At 30.3% G+C, this 21,325-nt stretch overlaps 5 protein-coding genes across 5 annotated transcripts; 4 read left to right on the forward strand and 1 right to left on the reverse strand.

Annotated features, from left to right (window-relative positions):
• The first annotated feature begins 4 nt into the window (after positions 1-4).
• LOC145763894 (protein O-mannosyl-transferase 2-like) lies at positions 5-3,373 on the forward strand. Its single transcript, XM_082575446.1, has 12 exons — positions 5-152; positions 336-472; positions 566-771; positions 868-995; positions 1,079-1,262; positions 1,352-1,517; positions 1,585-1,718; positions 1,777-1,842; positions 1,939-2,125; positions 2,184-2,317; positions 2,426-2,647; positions 2,746-3,373. Exons 1-12 carry the CDS (start codon positions 94-96, stop codon positions 3,199-3,201), a joined length of 2,079 nt encoding a protein of 692 aa, XP_082431572.1. The 5' UTR covers positions 5-93; the 3' UTR covers positions 3,202-3,373.
• LOC145763898 (mitotic spindle assembly checkpoint protein MAD2A-like) lies at positions 3,279-4,504 on the reverse strand. The gene is made up of 5 exons (XM_082575451.1): positions 4,393-4,504; positions 4,099-4,248; positions 3,838-3,967; positions 3,682-3,776; positions 3,279-3,560 (listed from the first exon to the last, which is right to left on the reverse strand). The coding sequence occupies exons 1-5, from the start codon at positions 4,457-4,459 to the stop codon at positions 3,394-3,396; spliced, it is 609 nt and encodes a 202-aa protein (XP_082431577.1). The 5' UTR covers positions 4,460-4,504; the 3' UTR covers positions 3,279-3,393.
• A 233-nt stretch (positions 4,505-4,737) lies between these two features.
• Positions 4,738-5,868, forward strand: LOC145763896 (uncharacterized). Its single transcript, XM_082575448.1, has 5 exons — positions 4,738-4,829; positions 4,897-5,038; positions 5,098-5,258; positions 5,351-5,538; positions 5,638-5,868. Exons 1-5 carry the CDS (start codon positions 4,738-4,740, stop codon positions 5,799-5,801), a joined length of 747 nt encoding a protein of 248 aa, XP_082431574.1. The 3' UTR covers positions 5,802-5,868.
• A 295-nt stretch (positions 5,869-6,163) lies between these two features.
• On the forward strand, positions 6,164-11,969 carry LOC145763895 (sphingosine-1-phosphate phosphatase 1-like). Its single transcript, XM_082575447.1, has 9 exons — positions 6,164-6,397; positions 6,563-6,743; positions 6,836-6,976; positions 7,224-7,348; positions 7,616-7,722; positions 8,210-8,335; positions 8,571-8,715; positions 10,384-10,556; positions 11,008-11,969. The coding sequence occupies exons 1-9, from the start codon at positions 6,292-6,294 to the stop codon at positions 11,311-11,313; spliced, it is 1,410 nt and encodes a 469-aa protein (XP_082431573.1). The 5' UTR covers positions 6,164-6,291; the 3' UTR covers positions 11,314-11,969.
• Positions 11,970-18,486: 6,517 nt separating this feature from the next.
• LOC145755738 (heterogeneous nuclear ribonucleoprotein A/B-like) lies at positions 18,487-20,775 on the forward strand. Its single transcript, XM_082571989.1, has 8 exons — positions 18,487-18,743; positions 18,893-18,933; positions 19,294-19,424; positions 19,521-19,673; positions 19,913-20,047; positions 20,198-20,261; positions 20,345-20,401; positions 20,504-20,775. Exons 1-8 carry the CDS (start codon positions 18,595-18,597, stop codon positions 20,770-20,772), a joined length of 999 nt encoding a protein of 332 aa, XP_082428115.1. The 5' UTR covers positions 18,487-18,594; the 3' UTR covers positions 20,773-20,775.
• Positions 20,776-21,325: the final 550 nt, after the last annotated feature.

Below are 21,325 nucleotides of genomic sequence, written 5' to 3' on the forward strand. Positions count from 1 at the left end.
TGTTTTTGAATGTTAGGAGTGTTAACTAACATGTCAATTATTACAAAATACAATGAAACTATTTTCATAATTAAGTATTCAAAAGTGTGAAAAATGAGTTTGACTAACTTTCTTCTGGTTGCTGTTTTGTTTTTAGTTGCTTTATATATAAGGTAAGTAAACTGTTTAATATTTATATTCAAACACTTTTATTACATATTCTTTCCAATTTATATATTAATTTTGCTTTGTAGGTGAAAAAACAGTACACTAGTAAATAACCTATATACATTATATATATTTTACAAGAACAACACAAACACAACATATCTTTAAAATTATTATCTTGTTTAAAGAGTCTATAACATTACTCAACCAGCTTATGTATGTTGGGATGAAACTCATTTTGGAAAGATGGCTGGATCTTATATTAATCGAACATTTTTTTTTGATGTCCACCCACCTCTTGGAAAGCTTATTATTGCATTTACTGGTAAGTCCTTAGGCTTTAACACCTACACAATAACATTGTAATAGTAAAACAAAACATAAAGATTTTTAACTACTGATTTTAATTCCTTATAAGGGGATTTATCTGGATATGATGGAAACTATTCCTTTAACCAACCTGGTGATTCTTATTTTACGGATGATGGCAAATTGCTTGTTCCTTACATCCACTTAAGAGTTTTATGTGCTTTGTTTGGTGCATTAACGATGCCAATTTGTTTTTACATTGCTTATATTATTACGAATTGTAAAACTGCATCACTTATTTCAGCTTTAGTCATTGTAAGTTATTTGTGTTTTGATTTTTTTTAACTTTAAATTTTTTTCTAATTTTTTTACAATATTTTTATGCATAAACCAAAACATTTTATTTTTAAGATTTTTGATGTGGGTTTTGTTACTCTATCAAGATTTATATTGCTTGACTCAATTCTTATTTTCTTTGTGACATTTTCAATTCTCTCTACTCTTAAAACTACTTCGTATCAAGGTAGCTTATCCAAAAGGTAACTAATTTTTACTAAACCTTTCTTCTGTGTTTTCAATAAATATTATTAGTTGGAACCATTAAATTTATTTATATTTTTAGAAGTATGCCAATTCATTGCAGCGAAAATGATAAAAGTTTTAGTTGGAAATGGTGGATGTGGCTTATTTCCACCGGCGTAAACTTGGGTTGTGCAATATCTGTAAAATTTGTAGGAATTTTTACTGTGGTCTTTATTGGCTTGTGGACGTTATTTGATTTGTGGAACATTTTGGGAAATCTGAATGTAGGCTTAACATATGTTTTATACCATTCACTTTTCCACATTTGTCAAAGAACCTTTTTCATTAATGATATATTGTTGTTGTGTTTTAGATCTCTATTTTAAAGTGTTTTCAGCATTTTTGTGCCAGGGTGATTGGACTTATAATTGTCCCACTATGTGTATACATGTTTATATTTTACATTCACTTTGCTGTATTAATCTATTCTGGATCTGGTGTAGATTTTTATAGTTCTACTTTCCAATCAACTTTAAAAGGTTTATATTTTTAGAAATAAAACTTTAAATATTATAAATGTATGTTATAATTTTGCTTGTTTTTCAGGCAATCCTATGCATAACCTTAATATACCAAAGTTTGTTCAATCAAATTCCACAATAACAATAAAAAGTAAAAGTTTGCAGAGTGTATTTTTACATTCACATCAAGATTTATATCCTGATACAAAATATTACCAGGTAATCCAAAATTTTTAAAAGTTATTTTCTTGTACTGATAGCCCATTATTTTTTTTAGGTGACTGGCTATGCAGTAAGAGATAATAATAATCTATGGATCATGAGACATATTTCAGATAAAACCGTAAGGAAATTTTGCAAATTAAATTTGTTTAATATAGCAACAAATTTCTTTTAATATGCCTAGTTTTATATTGGGTTAAAAAAATAATTTATTTAGAATAATTCTTTACAACATGGCGACCAGGTATATATTACACACAATAATATTGGAAAACTCCTTAGTACAGTATACATGGAGGAAAGTATGTGGCATTCTTCATTCCTAACCAAGCGACATTTACTTGTGACAACAGTTGATAGTGACTACCACATTCTTGGAAATACTTGGAAAATTGAACTAATATGTAAGTCATAAGTATTTCAAAATACTTTTTTTGGCTAATTTATATTTCTATGCTTTAGCTAAAAGTTCGAATGAGAATTCTGCTGGACTCTGCACTTTAAATTGCTTCTTTAAAATTTATAACGTTGAAGCAAAATGCTATTTACATTCCAGTGAAAAAACTCTACCTGCTTGGGGATGGCATCAAAATGAAGTAAATTAAATAATTGTTAACATCTTGTTGTTTTTTAATTGTGTAACTGTAAACCATTCTCACAAAAAGTTTAGGTTTTTTGTTAAACGAATTGCTCCTTTTTTGTAGATAACTTGTACTAGAGAGTTGCGTGATTCAGAAAATTGTATTTGGTTTGTTGAAAATAGTAACTCTCCAAATATTAGTGATACACATGCAACAATACCTTCAGTATCATTTTTATCTAAATTCGTGGAATCTCATTATGTTATGTTTGGTTTAAATTCAAGACTTTTACCAAAACCTGGTGAAAGAATATCAAACCCATGGTATTGGCCGATTAATTTCAAGGTTGGTAAATCAGCGTATTTATAAACAGTTTTCTTATTTAAATATAAAATTTTTAGAAAGATGAATTAAAAATTATTTATTAATGAACTTATCTATAGGGCCAATTATTTTGCAAGCAAGAAGACCATTTTCGTTTAGTTGGCACAAAACTGATCTGGTATGCAAATATCATTTGTCTTTTAGTATTTGTTATGTATTATTTATTTTTATCCATTCTACAAGCGCGCAATGAGAAGTTTGAGTTAAGGGTTGTAAAATGCATTATTAAAAAAAATTCCAAAGCAATATCAAATGAGCTTAGCAATCTATCTGGGTGTTGTTGGTGTATACTGGCATGGTTCTTACATTATATCCCCTTTTTATTCATGTCCAGGGTTATATTTTTTCATCATTATTTTGTGGCACATACATTTATGTGTATGTTTTTCTCCATGTTTATTGCACATTTTATTACAAAATTTAAAAGCATACAATGCACATTAATAGTTTTACTGGTATCAATTCTATTTCATAATTTTGTTTCACATATGCACTATGCTTATGGTAATTTATAACCTGAACTAAGAAACTTTGTGGTTTTACAAGTTTATATTTTACCTTGACTTTTAAAAATAAATACCTAAAATTAAGGCAGTAGAATTTATTGGTGTATATAGAAAAAGGTGATGACAAAAACTACAATGATAAAAAAGATGATAAAAATTCAATTGGACAAACACAATAAAAAGTTTCACAAAAATAAAATTTTACATTGAAAATTTGTAAGAAACAGCACCGTCAACTTTATGCAGAGAGGTTGTGAATGACCGAAGTTTAACTTCTTCAGAGTTTGTTATTAAACATGGACTTGAATGTCCCCATTGTGCTGGGACCTCTGAATCCGCACTGGTGTAAAATAGTATATCAAAAGAACCTAAAAACAATATTACTTTTCCCTTTATTTTTAGTTTCCAATAGAAACTATATTTTTTATTCAAAGAAAATCTTGTTTTATTAGCATTAAATTAAGAAATAACCAAAGTGTAAAAACTTACATGGGGTTTCGAGCAATGGAAGAAATGTAACAGTGGCAGTGATTTGTCGGATTACCGCACATATTTCAGACTGAATAACTTTAACATCTTTATCCCTGTGAAACAGCATTTATTAAATATGAATACAGATTGAAAATCAAATATAACAAAACTAACTTTCTATCAAGTGTATTTGCTTTCGATGTGTTGCATTCTATTTCAAATTGCCATCTCTCCAGAGTTTCGTTTGTATCAATTTCTTTTATCACAACCACCAAACGTTTAACAACCCCCTGTTCGAGCCATTCTAAATTTCAAAATAATAGATAAATAAAATTAAACTAAGAATTACCTTTAGAATGTTAATAAAAATGCTAAAAAATGGTTTCGATATTGCCAAAAAATTAAAAAGCATTATTTTTATTATATAATAGTTACCAGTTAACTGTGGAAGCACATTTTTATTGAAGTATTTAAGCAAGGATTCATCTGTTGTGACAAGTGTAGTTATCCCATATTTCTTTTCCTGTATAAATGTTTCTGGGGGATAAATACCACGTTGATATAATATATTGTTGATTCCATAAACTAAACAATTTGATGACGTAATTAGTATAAAGTTCTACTACTTTAAACGGCTGCCTATTGCCATTGCCTTATTTATTTTAGTAAAAAATATAATTAACAACTTCTTACACGCGAACAAGATTTTAAAAAATAACTGAAACTTACAAAAGAATTCGGATACGATCGCAGCTGATCCTTTAAGGGTTATTTTGTTTGCTTGTTGTGTAGCCATTTTTATTTAAAATAAAACCAAAATATTATTTTGCGACCTACACAGGTACACAGCATTTATGTTAAAACGTAACAAAAATCATGAGATATTTGTGATTAAATTCTCGCGCCATTGTCATGCACGAATGATCCCAAACTTGAGTGACGTTATTAAAAAATTAATTGTTTTTTGGACAATTAAACAATGGTTGTAATGTTAATTAATTTAACCTATTTTTTATTATCCTTTTCCTACTGTTGACACTGATATAGTTGTTAGTTAGGTATGGTATATTTATGATGCAATTTCCACCTGTTGTAGAACTTGGTAGAGAAGCAAGTCGCAAGATTAGTGAAAATATACATCAGAATATTCAAGACTCAAATCAACAGTAACATAATTTTTTTGTTTTGTTTTATATATGAAATTAGTACAATAAAATTTGGATGTTATCTTAGGGCAGTTGATATCGAACAACGTATTTCATCGTTAAATAAAGATTTTGAAGATTTGCAAGTTATAGCCGAAGAACTTTCTATTAAATATGCAAAAACTGCGTTAAAACCTGGTGGTGACATGAATAAAAGAGAATTACTTCAGGTTCAAATAGATAAAACTACTGTATACGTACAAAAAACGATAAATTTTAATCTTGTTAGCCAATATTGGATCATAGTCTTTCACTGGAGGATGTTCAACTATGCTGTCGGTATATAAAATACCTTTTTAGAGTTATTTTAACATTTATACAAGAACAAAATGATACCTATCGAAATATTACTAACATGGTGTTTCTTCATCGTCAACGCGTAAATTCAAGGTAAAATATCAAATAATTAGTACTAAAAATTCACATGTAACTAAACAGCACGCTATTCTGCTATTTGTAAATTTTGTCACATACTTGTATAGCCATTTGACAGATGCATATGATTCAATCTCAAAAACACTTGGCTTAGACAACAGTGGCAAGTCCGGTAGTTGTATTTTCGAGCTATATGAATTTTTACGTGATTTTCAACATGCATCAAAGCAAAGTTTAGAAGGCAATCGAAATTTGAAGACTGAGAACGAATTTGATAAAAACTTAAGTTACAAAGGTAGACCATAAAACAGCGTTAAATAATTTAATTTATGTCGTTTATTAAAAAAGCAGTATTTATTTACAAAATAAATATAACTCCCAACTGTTTAAACAGAAACTATAAAAATGCCAACTTCTGAAAATCTGAATAGCAGCGATTTAGCAAACTACGCAATATTAAAAATCAAGACAATGGTTTACAATGACTCTTTATCCAAAGCACTTATTTGTTGTATAAAAGGTGTTTGTAAATCTACAAAATCGAATATGCAAAAATAATAGCGAATTTACAATCCATGTCATGGCACTTTCTGTGAAACTGTTTACGATTACAACTTCTGTTGTTTAAATCTTCTTTTGTAATTTTTTTACGGAAAAAAATGTGTGAAGCGTCAATTCGCTATGACTATATAATAAGATAATGATTGGGCTTTGTTTTAAGAAAAAGGCGTGCGAGAACGAGTAGAATAGATACATTAAAAGTCTGTCCAAAAAGTTAACCTATATTTGGTGTAGTCGTTTAGCCTACAAACCAAATATAATGTTTAAGTTTTATTGCTACACTCGCAGTCGCAGACACAAGCAGTCAAGGCTCAATCAGTCAATTAGTTAATCTGATCACAGTCGCAATCAAACAATTATTTTGCAAAAGGCCAAAGTCCGATTTCAAAAAAGTTTAATTTGACCAACAAATAACCAGGCTTTTATTTTTTACGAAAAATTTACAGCGTATAACAAGGTAACAATTAGATATAATAGTCAATACAAAATGTTATTACGAAGTGGAATTTCATCAAATAATGATGACTGCTTAAAGCAGAAAACAAAATATGAAGAAAATGGAAAATGTTTAAAATATGTTTCTGCCCCAATTGGTAAATATTACTTTATCTATTAATAAAATTAATATTTAGCTTAGTCTATTTTTTTATTGTAAACTATCCTACCGTTAAACTGTAGGTTTAATTACAGGTAAAGCAATATATTGTACTATAGTTTAATTATAATAAATTTAATAAATTTAAAAAAAAATATTTCAGATAAATTTGGTGTCGGAGGTAGATGGTTTCGACACAAACTTTTAGATGGAATTTTAGTTGGAACTCCAGTGCTTTTAACTATTCAAAATCACAGAACCCCTCTCCGAACTTTTTTTATGAAACTATTAAGCTTTTTAGGAACTGAAGATTTCTACACAGTGTTGTTTTTATTTTTGTCGTGGTAAGATTTTGTTTATAAAGTAGCATTTAAAATATGAGGCAATATATTATTATTTTTTAATGATTTAAAGATTTATATTTTTTTACTTACAGGACTGTAGATACAAGATTAGCGAGATTATTTGGAATTTTAATGACAATTGGGTTTTACACAACAGGATTTCTTAAAACATTATTATGTCTGCCTAGACCTCCCTGCCCCCCCGTTGTTCCTTTAGAAAAAGCTTTTGATTGGTAAAAATTGTTTACTTTACTTTAAATTAAAAAAGTTATTTCAGTTTAGTTATTTTTGTGCACATTCGATTTCTTAAAAAGAAAATTGAGCCAGTCATATTCTTATTTATACAATAGGTTTATGAATAAACAATCACATAATCTTATATACTTAAGTGGGTTATTTAAAATAGATTTGGTTCTCCCCTCATTTTTATTGAAATGATTACTGGCGTTGTCTTAGTAATAACTCAGTCCTACTTCACAGGGCACTTCCAAGTCATCATTCACTACTTGGAGTAATAATGCCATGGTATATTTGGATGTATGTGACTGTACATTATAATACTTCAACTTTTGGAATGGCCTTACTTTGCACTTTAATTGTTTTATGTAAGTCTTTTATCTAGTATTTTAATTTTTATTAGTCATAACAACAAAAAAATAATAACCAGGATAGTTTAGTATACCTGAATGGCAACTTAAATTTTTAACTACAGAATGACAGCTGTTGTTCAACAAATATCAATTATTAATTTTTTTTTTCGTGTGGTACCTTACTAAATTTTAAACACCACGAAATCGAATACTTTTATTGCTTTATAATACATAGCTTAACATGTATATATTATATGCTAATCTTTTTTACCTACTACACAGGGTCATTTGGTGTGTTATTTAGTCGGTTATACCTTGGTGTTCACAGCCCAGCAGATATAGTTTGTGGAGGCATTGTTGGTGTTCTTGTTCTCTGTATGTGGATACAGGTAATCTAAAAATTTTGACTGATTGTAAATTGACATCTTTTTGTTTTATTAATGGGTTTAAAAATAACATGCCAGAGAATTGTAGAAAAAAATTTCAAATACCAACCTAAAAATTTGATAATTGTTTTAGGCTACGTTCTTTTTATTTTGACACAATATTTCCATTTACAAATGCCTAAATCTATAGGATAATAATTAATTGAATACTGTAATTAGTTCTAATCTGATAAGCCTAGGAGCCAAATGTATTAGCTCATTTACTATACCAACAATTTTGACCTTGTTCACCCTGGTGCTTTACAAGCCAATATTTACACAATTAAAATAAATTTTGAATTACAAGGTCAAGTAAATTTGAATGATAAATATTTTAATAATTGTTTTTTAACCTTTATGATTTTCCCTTTTTATTATTGTTATTAAAATATTTTGTTTATAGTACAAAATTTTACATTGGTCATAAATTAGGAATATTTTTGTTTGATAGGTTGACGATTATATTGACTTTTACATCAGCCAGCAACAAATTGAGTTGAAGTTGGTTTTGTGTTTTTTCTTTTTACTCTGTATTCACCCTGTCACTGAGAAAGGAAATCCTTCTTTTGGCGACACTGTAAGTAAAAATAAAATAGTCAGCAACTTTTGTTTATCTTAATAAAATTTCCATTTTAAAAAAACAAAAACTATGATTAGTTATAACTGATTTTTAACTGACTAATTTTTTCTGCATTCTATACATCTTTATAAGAAGTGTGTAACTAACATACTATAGCTTATGATTGGATGTGTAATTTTTTTTGTGCAATATATTTTATAAAAACTATAAGTTTAATTTATTTTTTATGTAGTGCATACTGGCTGGTGTTGCACTGGGTATAATCTTAGCTCGAAGTCAGAGATCGAGGTTATTGGGAATGTCGGCAGTTTTAGAACTTCAACCTGATATTTCTTTTCTTCAACTTATTCAAATTGGTCTGATGAGGCTGATAATAGGTATTTATATTTTTTGCATTGTTTTAAATGTTATTCTCTTTTTTGGGCCCAGTTTTTGCTTTTTGGTCCAATTTTTTATTAGTTTCAATTTGTATGGTTATTTAAGTCAAAGAAAAGGGCATTGATTTAAAATGAATTTAATGTAAGTTATTAATTAATTTGTTTCATGAAAAACAACTTAAACTTTGTTCAGTGAAACCTGGCAGAAAATGCTGTTGTTTAGAAAACCTTTAATCAACCACTTAAAAAAACTTGTAATTCGAAATTAATAAAAAACCGCACTACGATAACAAAATCTTAAGTAATTTCTCCTAAAATTAAAATGAGTCAATGTTAATTAACGTGTTTATACTGTAAGTGTGCAAAAACTGTGCCTTATTCATGGGAGCATATGTTACGTTATTGCTGACGTAAATAATCGTTCGACTTCTGATCAATACGTTAAAAACAGCAAACCGAAATTTTGCTGAATTGTTATTGTTAAAATAGACTTTGATTCCCTTGCTGAGTTTGCATGTTGTATTGCGAGTTTAAAGCTATCACGCACAAGGCGCATGATCAGATGTTGAACAAGTAAACTCTAAATCAAGAACCCACCGCTTTATAGTTCCGTAATTGCGACATAACTTTTGTTAGTTTGTTGCAATTTAAATACCTTGTTGTCACGGTGCAAAGTCCTCGGTTAAACATTTAAGACTATTTATTTATGGGTGTAGAATTTAAATCAAAATTCCCCATGCAAGTTGTTATATTTACACGTTATGCAACTATACGAGAACATTTTTTTCTGGTATTTTTTAATATCAGTATTTAAATAATTGTAATATTTTTGCAACCTTTTTTATTTTGGGCACGTTTTGCATTTTTTTGATAACGTTTTAGTATTACGTGTAAAAAGCCTCGGTATTTTAACTGGTAAAACCTACGCAAAATAAGCTCTTTTATAAAAAAAATACCTTAATAATAAAAATATTCTTTAAATTTATTAATAAAGCGTGTTAAATAATATTTAAAGTTGACTTAAATTTTTTTTTAATAAAATAAGTTATATACTTTTTATGCCAAACAAGTTGCCCCGATTTTTTGGATTTAATAAATTAAACAAACCTGCACAGCAACAGGTAGCTTCCTCATATTCACCGTTGTCTTACCCGGAAGAGCTGGGTGTAATTAATAGAAGCAATGATAAATACATTTGAGTTATTCGCCATGACGTCACGCCCACATTTGCGTGGTAATCACGCCGGGTAACGCGTGACATTTTATGACGTAGTACAATATTTCGTAAAATTTCACGCGCCCTTACACTTAATGAAAATATCCAGGTTTACATTTTTCCAAAGTCTTTAAAGTTTATTGTCGCTTCGAGCCATTTATGATGTATGTGCTTAGTATAAAAGCGGTGACTAGTTTAACGATGAACGAATATTTTAAATGCCTTATTTCCGCGTATTGGTAACGCTGTGAATTTGTGGCCATTACAAAGTTGGTTTAACCTTTAAATTCAAAATTCAGTCAAATGTTGTATTAAATTTTACAGCATAACCATTGCCGGCATTTTTTCAATTCCAAGAATAATTTCTTAACTTTGTTCGGTTTACAGTCGAGTAAAATATTACTTTTTTTATCAGACTTTTTTATTTACCTTTAAAAATTTCTATTTTTTAGGTAGTATTGTGATCAACGTTATCCGAATTACGCTCAAGATTGTGATGAAGTCACTGGTTGATAACTTTTACCGACTATGTGGCTTCAACACATTCAGCAGCAAACAATTTCGCAAGGAAATGAAGCCCAATCCAAAACACTACACCAAGGAGTTTAGGCTACCGCCTATCCACGTAAGTTATTTATTAGATTTACTTTTAACGGAAATTTTGTGTTTTCCACTTTACGTATTCTCCAAATGTCATTGGATATGTTTTGATAATGTAGGCGTCTGACGCTGTTTTTGGTTTGTCTCATAATACGTGGTGCCCATTTTTAGTACGTAATCGTGGTTAAGGTATTAATAAAACGTTTTAAATACATATCACTGCTGTTGTTTACGTCTTTCTGGTATATTAAAAGATAAAACGTTTTCGAATACGGAAATGACCGGATTTTGAATTTGATAAAAATAAAGATCCTAGCTAATATTGTAGGCGGTGTGTTATACGGAATCAGCTAAATGCGGTTAACCAATAAAAAATAATCACTGCTTGTGAATTCACTTCTATGAATCATGCCAAATGCCAATGTGGTTATATACACGAAAGTTCACTTAATAAATCTTGTTTTTCTTTTCTTTAGGAATCAATTTCGAAGTCAGATGACGAAGACAGTTCCGATTCTTCGTCAACTTCTACTTACTCCTCGTCCAGCCAGAGTGAGGGCCAGGTCGGCGAGATGACGTCATCAAAAGATGACGTCATTTTTGAGGGAGACAACCGCATGTGGTGGAATTTCATGCAGATATGGAACGTGGTTGTGTCGCTGGCGCATAGATCCCCCGAGCCATGGGATATAGACTTACCTTCAAACGTTATTGTGTATACGACCATAACTTACACCGCGGTTGAGGTATTACCCCAATTGTTTGCCCTTATAGGTATTTAATTGTAGGACGGCGGGCACTTGACTTCACTCGAGCAAGATAGTTTTTGTCAAAATGAATATAGAAAGTTCAAGGGTGATTTTGTTCAATTTCACCAGCCGATATATTATTCTGCAAGACGCGAAGCTCGATAAAACAATAATAATGTTTATTTATAGGCAATGCATGTTTGTTAGTTAAATTAAATGTCGTGTTTTGCATCTTTTTTTATAACCGTTGACCTTTTGTAATCGAAGTGTTATCAAATTTTTTTAACTAGATTTTTTTTTATGGAAAAGGAACCAATTTGTATTGATTTTTTTTTATAAAATAGACGAAGCATTTTGTTATATTTAAAAGGATGCTTTTTGTACGTATTTCGTTACGTTATCTTTTGTAATTTAGCATAATGTCGAATGACGCTATGAAATTGTTATACAATTTGCTGATATGACGTTATTGTGTGCTATTTTTGATAAAAATTAGTGCTCATTAAAATCGAAACAAAACGTTTTAATTTTGCATTTTTTCTTTAATTACTTTGTTATTATAAATTTCGCTGGTGACTCAAATCGATCGCTTTGGTTTTTTTAAACCCTTAAATAAATGTGTTAAACTTAGTAATAAAATATGATTGTTGTTTAGTTGCGGTTTTATATTATGCAATAAACTCTTACAAAAATTGAAATTAATTATTTGTTTAAACACACATAGAAAGCATTTAAAATTTTATTAAATCTTAGATATTGAAACGTATTGTTATTGTCCGTATATTTATTGTTATGTTAAGGTGTCTTAAGCAGTGAATTTTATGTCAGAATAACTTTAGTTTAAGTAAATTATAAAATTTATGAAGTTTATTATTAGATTGTGTTCGAATCCTATTCATGAAATGTTATTATTAAATACCACTGTCATTCTGCTAGAATTTTTTTTTTTTTAAATCCTAGCAGAACTCCGCATTTTTCCGCAAAACGTTGTGTTTACATAAAAAAGTTAACTCGGTAATACAAAAATGTTAAGCTAGTAAAGAAATCATTACCTTCTATTATTTAACCCACAATGAAAATTTATTCTATAGATTGTGTTACAGAAGGTGTTTTTTAAGTAATAAGCTGTTATAAAGAATTTATAAGCTAAATTTTGAGTTTCACACTCGTTATTTGCAAAAGTTGTAGAGCGACGAAAAAACATTAAAGAAACCAAGATTTGCTCGGCCGTAATTTTAAATACTTTCCGACGATAGGAGTTGAAAAAAAATTTAACATTGCATAACTCTTATAACAAAGATAAAGTATTGTCATTTTTAAGGACCACAAATGTTAATTACGTCAGTAGTTAAGCTAAAACTTATCGAAAAAAGTTTGATAAATCTGCCGAACGTCGACATTTGGAGCTATTTTTAAATACTTTCCGACGATAGGAATCGAAAAAAAATTTTAACGCGGCTTGATTGTTTAACAACAATTAAAATAGCAAAGTTTTGAGCGCCACATTTTACGTTTACAGCAGTTATTGACCCGAGAAATAACAAAAGAGAAACAAAAGCCCGCTCCTACCTGAAAAAACGAATCCCACTCTCCAGCAGAAAGTATATTCCGACAATAGAATACAGCCCAAAATTTAACAATCAATAAGTAATGCCAAATAAACATTGTACGCCAAGTTTTGAGTTTCACACTCGTTATTTGCAAAAGTTGTAGAGCGACGAAAAAACATTAAAGAAACCAAGATTTGCTCGGCCGTAATTTTAAATACTTTCCGACGATAGGAGTTGAAAAAAAATTTAACATTGCATAACTCTTACAACAAAGATAAAGTATTGTCATTTTTAAGGGCCACAAATGTTAATTACGTCAGTAGTTAAGCTAAAACTTATCGAAAAAAGTTTGATAAATCTGCCGAACGTCGACATTTGGAGCTATTTTTAAATACTTTCCGACGATATGAATCGAAAAAAAATTTTAACGCGGCTTGATTGTTTAACAACAATTAAAATAGCAAAGTTTTGAGTGCCACATTTTACGTTTACAGCAGTTATCGACCCGAGAAATAACAAAAGAGAAACAAAAGCCCGCTCCTACCCGAAAAAACGAATCCCACTCTCCAGCAGAAAGTATATTCCGACAATAGAATACAGCCCAAAATTTAACAATCAATAAGTAATGCCAAATAAACATTGTACGCCAAGTTTTGAGTTTCACACTCGTTATTTGCAAAGGTTGTAGAGCGACGAAAAAACATTAAAGAAACCAAGATTTGCTCGGCCGTAATTTTAAATACTTTCCGACGATAGGAGTTGAAAAAAAATTTAACATTGCATAACTCTTATAACAAAGATAAAGTATTGTCATTTTTAAAGGCCACAAATGTTAATTACGTCAGTAGTTAATCTAAAACTTATCGAAAAAAGTTTGATAAATCGGCCGAACGTCGACATTTGGAGCTATTTTTAAATACTTTCCGACGATAAAAATCGAAAAAAAATTTTAACGCGGCTTGATTGTTTAACAATAATTAAAATAGCAAAGTTTTGAGCGCCACATTTTACGTTTACAGCAGTTATTGACCCGAGAAATAACAAAAGAGAAACAAAGGCCCGCTCCTACCCGAAAAAACGAATCCCACTCTCCAGCAGAAAGCAGAAACCACCTGTTTTTATTTGTTAAGCTGTTTTATTTATTTATATAAATACAATTAAAAAATTTTAAACATGAAACATTATTTTATTATTAGTGCATGATAAACACGGTAATTTGCAAATTTCGCTCAAAGGCCCAAACGCTGCGTGATAAAAACAAATTTTCTTTTGGTATTTTTTAACATAAGAATTTGTACTATTTTTTGTGTAAGGTGCGTTTCTTAATGATTGCAGATTTCTTCGTTGTGGTGGATAAAGTCGACTCGAAGGTTTTTTTCTTTTAAAACTTTAAATTAATAATAAAAGTACAATTGTATTATTTGTAGTATAGTTAATTTCTTATTTCTTATGTGAGTAATAACATATTTTACTTACAATTGCCTAGTAAAGGATGGTATTCTTTATTTGTCTCAATTTGCTTTTTGTTGTCAGATGCCATTAGGTTAATTGCTTCTTCTAAGTTTGCCATCCATTTTTTCAAACCGACATCTGATAGATGAACATCATCGTGCCAATTTGTGTCATCGCAATCAACATTCAAGCTTAACATAGTAAGACTAAAAATGTTTGCAATGTCGCTTAATGCACGGTTTGCTATTTTTACACGATGCATAAAAGCACCTGTTTGTGGTAGAATTTTTGCAAGCAGGATCTATATAAAATTATACCAACGTTACATCAAACAAAAAACACAAATTATTTGTTTAAAATATTAAAATAAAAGGGGGGTCTATTAACAATAACACAATTATTTGTTTAAACTATTTAAAATAAAAGGCTTATTTGTAAATTAGTTATAAATTTTACCATTACCTTGGCACGTGGGTATCGTTTTTGGCAAGCTATAATTAATCGTGTTGCGTTTTTTCGGATTGTTTTATTCATGTGATTTACATCACCTCGGCTTACATCGTTGGTTCCTAATGAAATTAAAAGATAATCAACTCCGTTAAAATTTTTCGGACTCATTTCAATTTCAATAGCCCCATGAATCAAACCGGCACCTGGCATTGCCACAACGCTGAGGTGGAATGTAGCATCTTTAGAAGGTGATACAACCTAAAATTCAAAACTTTGCTATTTTAATTATTGTTAAACAATCAAGCCGGGTTAAAAATTTTTTTCGATTCCTATCGTCGGAAAGTATTTAAAAATAGCTCCAAATGTCGACGTTCGGCAGATTTATCAAACTTTTTTCGATAAGTTTTAGCTTAACTACTGACGTAATTAACATTTGTGGCCCTTAAAAATGACAATACTTTATTTTTGTTATAAGAGTTATGCAATGTTAAATTTTTTTTCAACTCCTATCGTCGGAAAGTATTTAAAATTACGGCCGAGCAAATCTTGGTTTCTTTAATGTTTTTTCGTCGCTCTACAACTTTTGCAAATAACAAGTGTGAAACTCAAAACTTGACGTACAATGTTTATTTGGCATTACTTATTGATTGTTAAATTTTGGGCTGTATTCTATTTTCGGAATATACTTTCTGCTGGAGAGTGGGATTCGTTTTTTCGGGTAGGAGCGGGCCTTTGTTTCTCTTTTGTTATTTCTCGGGTCAATAACTGCTGTAAACGTAAAATGTGGCGCTCAAAATTTTGCTATTTTAATTATTGTTAAACTATTAAGCCGGGTTAAAATTTTTTTTCGACTCTTATTGTCGGAAAGTATTTATAAATAGCTCCAAATGTCGACGTTCGGCCGATTTATCAAACTATTTTCGATAAGTTTTAGCTTAACTACTGACGTAATTAACATTTGTGGTCCTTAAAAATGACAATACTTTATCTTTGTTGTAAGAGTTATGCAATGTTAAATTTTTTTTCAACTCCTATCGTCGGAAAGTATTTAAAATTACGGCCGAGCAAATCTTGGTTTCTTTAATGTTTTTTCGTCGCTCTACAACTTTTGCAAATAACGAGTGTGAAACTCAAAACTTGGCGTACAATGTTTATTTGGCATTACTTATTGATTGTTAAATTTTGGGCTGTATTCTATTGTCGGAATATACTTTCTGCTGGAGAGTGGGATTCGTTTTTTCGGGTAGGAGCGGGCCTTTGTTTCTCTTTTGTTATTTCTCGGGTCAATAACTGCTGTAAACGTAAAATGTGGCGCTCAAAACTTTGCTATTTTAATTATTGTTAAACAATCAAGCCGCGTTAAAATTTTTTTTCGATTCCTATTGTCGGAAAGTATTTAAAAATAGCTCCAAATGTTGACGTTCGGCCGATTTATCAAACTATTTTCGATAAGTTTTAGCTTAACTACTGACGTAATTAACATTTGTGGTCCTTAAAAATGACAATACTTTATCTTTGTTGTAAGAGTTATGCAATGTTAAATTTTTTTTCAACTCCTATCGTCGGAAAGTATTTAAAATTACGGCCGAGCAAATCTTGGTTTCTTTAATGTTTTTTCGTCGCTCTACAACTTTTGCAAATAACGAGTGTGAAACTCAAAACTTGGCGTACAATGTTTATTTGGCATTACTTATTGATTGTTAAATTTTGGGCTGTATTCTAGTGTCGGAATATACTTTCTGCTGGAGAGTGGGATTCGTTTTTTCGGGTAGGAGCGGGCCTTTGTTTCTCTTTTGTTATTTCTCGGGTCAATAACTGTTGTAAACGTAAAATGTGGCGCTCAAAACTTTGCTATTTTAATTATTGTTAAACAATCAAGCCGCGTTAAAATTTTTTTTCGATTCCTGTCGTCGGAAAGTATTTAAAAATAGCTCCAAATGTCGACGTTCGGCCGATTTATCAAACTATTTTCGATAAGTTTTAGCTTAACTACTGACGTAATTAACATTTGTGGTCCTTAGAAATGACAATACTTTATCTTTGTTATAAGAGTTATGCAATGTTAAATTTTTTTTCAACTCCTATCGTCGGAAAGTATTTAAAATTACGGCCGAGCAAATCTTGGTTTCTTTAATGTTTTTTCGTCGCTCTACAACTTTTGCAAATAACAAGTGTGAAACTCAAAACTTGGCGTACAATGTTTATTTGGCATTACTTATTGATTGTTAAATTTTGGGCTGTATTCTATTTTCGGAATATACTTTCTGCTGGAGAGTGGGATTCGTTTTTTCGGGTAGGAGCGGGCCTTTGTTTCTCTTTTGTTATTTCTCGGGTCAATAACTGCTGTAAACGTAAAATGTGGCGCTCAAAATTTTGCTATTTTAATTATTGTTAAACTATTAAGCCGGGTTAGAATTTTTTTTCGACTCTTATTGTCGGAAAGTATTTATAAATAGCCCCAAATGTCGACGTTCGGCCGATTCATCCAACTTTTTTCCATAAGTTTTGTTTAACTACTGACGTAATTAACATTTGTGGTCCTTAAAAATGACAATACTTTATCTTTGTTATAAGAGTTATGCAATGTTAAATTTTTTTTCAACTCCTATCGTTGGAAAGTATTTAAAATTACGGCCGAGCAAATCTTGGTTTCTTTAATGTTTTTTCGTCGCTCTACAACTTTTGCAAATAACAAGTGTGAAACTCAAAACTTGGCGTACAATGTTTATTTGGCATTACTTATTGATTGTTAAATTTTGGGCTGTATTCTATTTTCGGAATATACTTTCTGCTGGAGAGTGGGATTCGTTTTTTCGGGTAGGAGCGGGCCTTTGTTTCTCTTTTGTTATTTCTCGGGTCAATAACTGCTGTAAACGTAAAATGTGGCGCTCAAAATTTTGCTATTTTAATTATCGTTAAACTATTAAGCCGGGTTAGAATTTTTTTTCGACTCTTATTGTCGGAAAGTATTTATAAATAGCCCCAAATGTCGACGTTCGGCCGATTCATCCAACTTTTTTCCATAAGTTTTGTTTAACTACTGACGTAATTAACATTTGTGGCCCTTAAAAATGACAATACTTTATCTTTGTTATAAGAGTTATGCAATGTTAAATTTTTTTTCAACTCCTATCGTTGGAAAGTATTTAAAATTACGGCCGAGCAAATCTTGGTTTCTTTAATGTTTTTTCGTCGCTCTACAACTTTTGCAAATAACGAATGTAAAACTTCAACTTTAGCATATAATTGGTTTATACCAGCTTATTACTTAAAAAGCACTCTCTGTAAAACAATCTATAGAATAAAATTTACATTTTATTCTATAGCAGGTTAAACAATAGTAAGTAATGATTTCTTTACTAGCTTAACATTTTTATATTGCCGAATTAACTTTTTATGCAAACACAACGTTTTGCGGAAAAATGCGGAGTTCTGCTAGAATTTATAAAAAAAAAATTCTAGCAGAATGACAGTGGTTATTAAATACAAGGAATTGATTTATTAAAATTTAAAAAACGTTATTAAGTTTTTAAATTTTAGTCAATTGTATATCATTATATTAGTAATTTAAAAACTGGTTAATAAATTAATGGTTGGTAAGTGCTGCGTTACGTTTTTTTATGTTTAAAATATTTAAACTTTTTTTATAGAGGATACATATAAATCGTATTAAATAGCGCCCACTCGCTATTAAAGATTTCGTTGCTGTTGTTGAGATTTTATTTTTTCCCAATCGTGGTCGTATTTGTTTTTTTGTCTTGTGTTTTTGTGTGTTATTGGTCTTAATTAAGTTACATTATTAAGTATTTATTTAGATTTTGACACAAGAATTTTACCATAATCAGATAATTACAATTAAAATATGTTGGAACAAAAAACAGATATGAGCGAAATGTACGATAATGGCGGACAAGAAATGCAACATGATCACGAAAGCAGACACCAAGATTATAATCACGGCGAACCTCGCGATGACGGAAGCCTAATTCAACAAGCTAAAGACGATGAAGGGTAAATATAAGTATACATATCTAACGGTCAAATGATAGTATATGCCAATTTAAAAAAGTTAGCTTTTTACCAGAGCACTACTGTCTACTGACAGACTAACTACCTAATTAAAAGTAAATGTTTTTTAATTTTTTTTACTTTGTTGATAGAAAAATGTTTGTTGGTGGTTTATCATGGGAAACAGATGAAAGTGAGTAACAAAAGTATTTGTGAAACTATTTAGTGTGAATATAGACTTTACAGCCAAAATTTAATAGATATTTTTTATTACCCCGGCCCCAGTCTGGAAGGTAGGGCAGTTTTCGACGAGATCTTGTGCTTGCAAGCGTAAAAAATTGCGTTTCAGTGCATGCACGCGTACCAAAATTTTCGTTCTACGCATGCACTTTTTTGTGAATGTCAAAACAGGCATACTATTTCTATTGTTTTAAGAGTCATAAATGTTCGTTTAATGCTGACTTGGCAAATTTGGATGTGATTTCATGCTGGATATGTTTTTTATTCTATCCTAGTTTGCATATGTTTTTTATTAATTTACCTTTTTTTGCAGAAAAATTAAGAGGATATTTTGAGAACTTCGGCCCTCTCAAAGATGTTACAATTAAAAGGGATCCTGAAAAAGATAACCAATCCCGTGGATTTGGTTTTATTTTGTTTGATGAACCTGAATGTGTTGACAAGGTTGTTTTTTGTAAATATAAATACAAATAAGGTTAGGTTGTGCAAGTTACTCTTGCAGAAGTTAATTTTTAACATATTTTTGTGAATTTTTTTAAGGTTTTAGCTGAAAGTAATCATACCCTAGATGGTAGAACTATTGATCCAAAACGCGCGAAAGCTTTAAAAAAGGACACAAAACTATTTGTCGGTGGTCTTAACCCAACCACACCTGAAGAAACCATAAAAGCATATTTTGAAGAATTTGGAGAAGTAAGTGTGTATATATAGTAACAGGATTTTTTTTAATATCAAGACTGTTAAAATTATTATGCCACATTATTATTTTTTTGTTGTTTTGGGTTCACTTGTTTCATAAGTTGTAATTATATATATATATATATATATACTATTATTTTTTGTTTAGTCATTGGGATGTAACTAATTTAAATCAACTTGCTGTAGTTTCAAAGTAACATTTAGGTGAATTGTTACCTCTTTTTTTCATCAAGGTGGATGAGATTGAAAGACCTGTTGATAGAACAACTCAAAAAAAACGTGGTTTTTGTTTTATATCATTTGTAAAAGACGGCACTATCAAAAAAATTATCGAAGTTGGTAAATTTCATCAAATCGATGGTCGTCAGGTAAATGAAACCTTATAAGTTTTTGTTTTGTTTTAATTTTTGTTACATCAAAGTACATGATAATGAATAAGCTTAAGAAAAACAAACTGATGTACATATTAGTCTAAGCTGTTGTCCTTAATTCACTTAAGTTTTATTGTTTTTGTTCAGTGTGAATGCAAAGACGGGGATCCAAAGAAACAGTTTGGAAAAGGAAGGGGCAGAGGAGGAGATGGTAATTAAAATAGTTGTCAAGTTTTTTTGAGATTTTTTTAATAATTTGTTGGTTGAATAAGAACTTGAATTTTAAATCTGTAGGAGGAATGGAATATGGTCAATCATATGGACAATGGGGACCTTGGTCCGGAACTTCAGGTAATTAATTTTTATAAAAAATTACATACAATTTGGTGCTTGTTTGTTATTTTACTAAAGTTTAATGTTGGTAAATTTGTTTTTTTCGAAATACATTTTTAGGATATGACTACAGCAGTGGCTATGGTGGCTACGGTGGTTATGGGGGATATGGTGGTTATGGTGGGGGATATGGTGGTGGCTATGCTGGTTATGGTGCACAAGGTGCATATGGGGGCTACGGTGGGTATGCTAGTGGATTACAGGGTTATGGTGGATATGGGGGTGATCAGAGTTACGGGGCTCAGCAGCAAACAAGTGGAGCAGCAAACTCAGGGGGAAAAGCAAGAACTGCAGGAAGAGGTGCTCAAAGCAACTACAAACCTTATTGAATGGTAAGTTAAATGCTGATTTCTCACCAATGTTCTGTTAATATATTTTTTAGTTGTTTGTTAGAAACTTGTGCAATAATTTATTGCCAGGTATGGTAAAGTTTGTGTCTAAATCATTTTTGTATTGCACTATTGATGTTAAACTGCCAATTTTTAAAAAATTTGTTAAAACTTTTTGGGTAAGAATTTGTTTAACAAGCGAGTTGCTAACAACTTTTAAAAACACATAAGCTAATCATAGTTTAATCTATTAGGTTGAACATCATACCAAGGTTCACGGTAGGGTTAATTAAAATCCACTGACCTAAAATGTGTTTAAAAGGTGGTTGTAACATGTGTTTAAAAATGTTGTTAGTAGTTAGTTTAAGCTAAGTTTAGTAAATAATAATTGACAATCATTTTTAAACCTAAAACAATAAATTAATTGGTTGATAAAAGTGTATAGTGACGTAAAAACACTTGAATAGTGAATAGTAGTATAATACTTGTTTAATATGTGTATAAAAAAAGCCATAAATGTAAGTTTTCCTGCTTTCTGATCAGCATTTCACTA

Source organism: Corella eumyota, chromosome 1, assembly GCF_963082875.1.
Source record: "Corella eumyota chromosome 1, kaCorEumy4.1, whole genome shotgun sequence".
Taxonomy (NCBI): Eukaryota; Metazoa; Chordata; class Ascidiacea; order Phlebobranchia; family Corellidae; genus Corella; species Corella eumyota.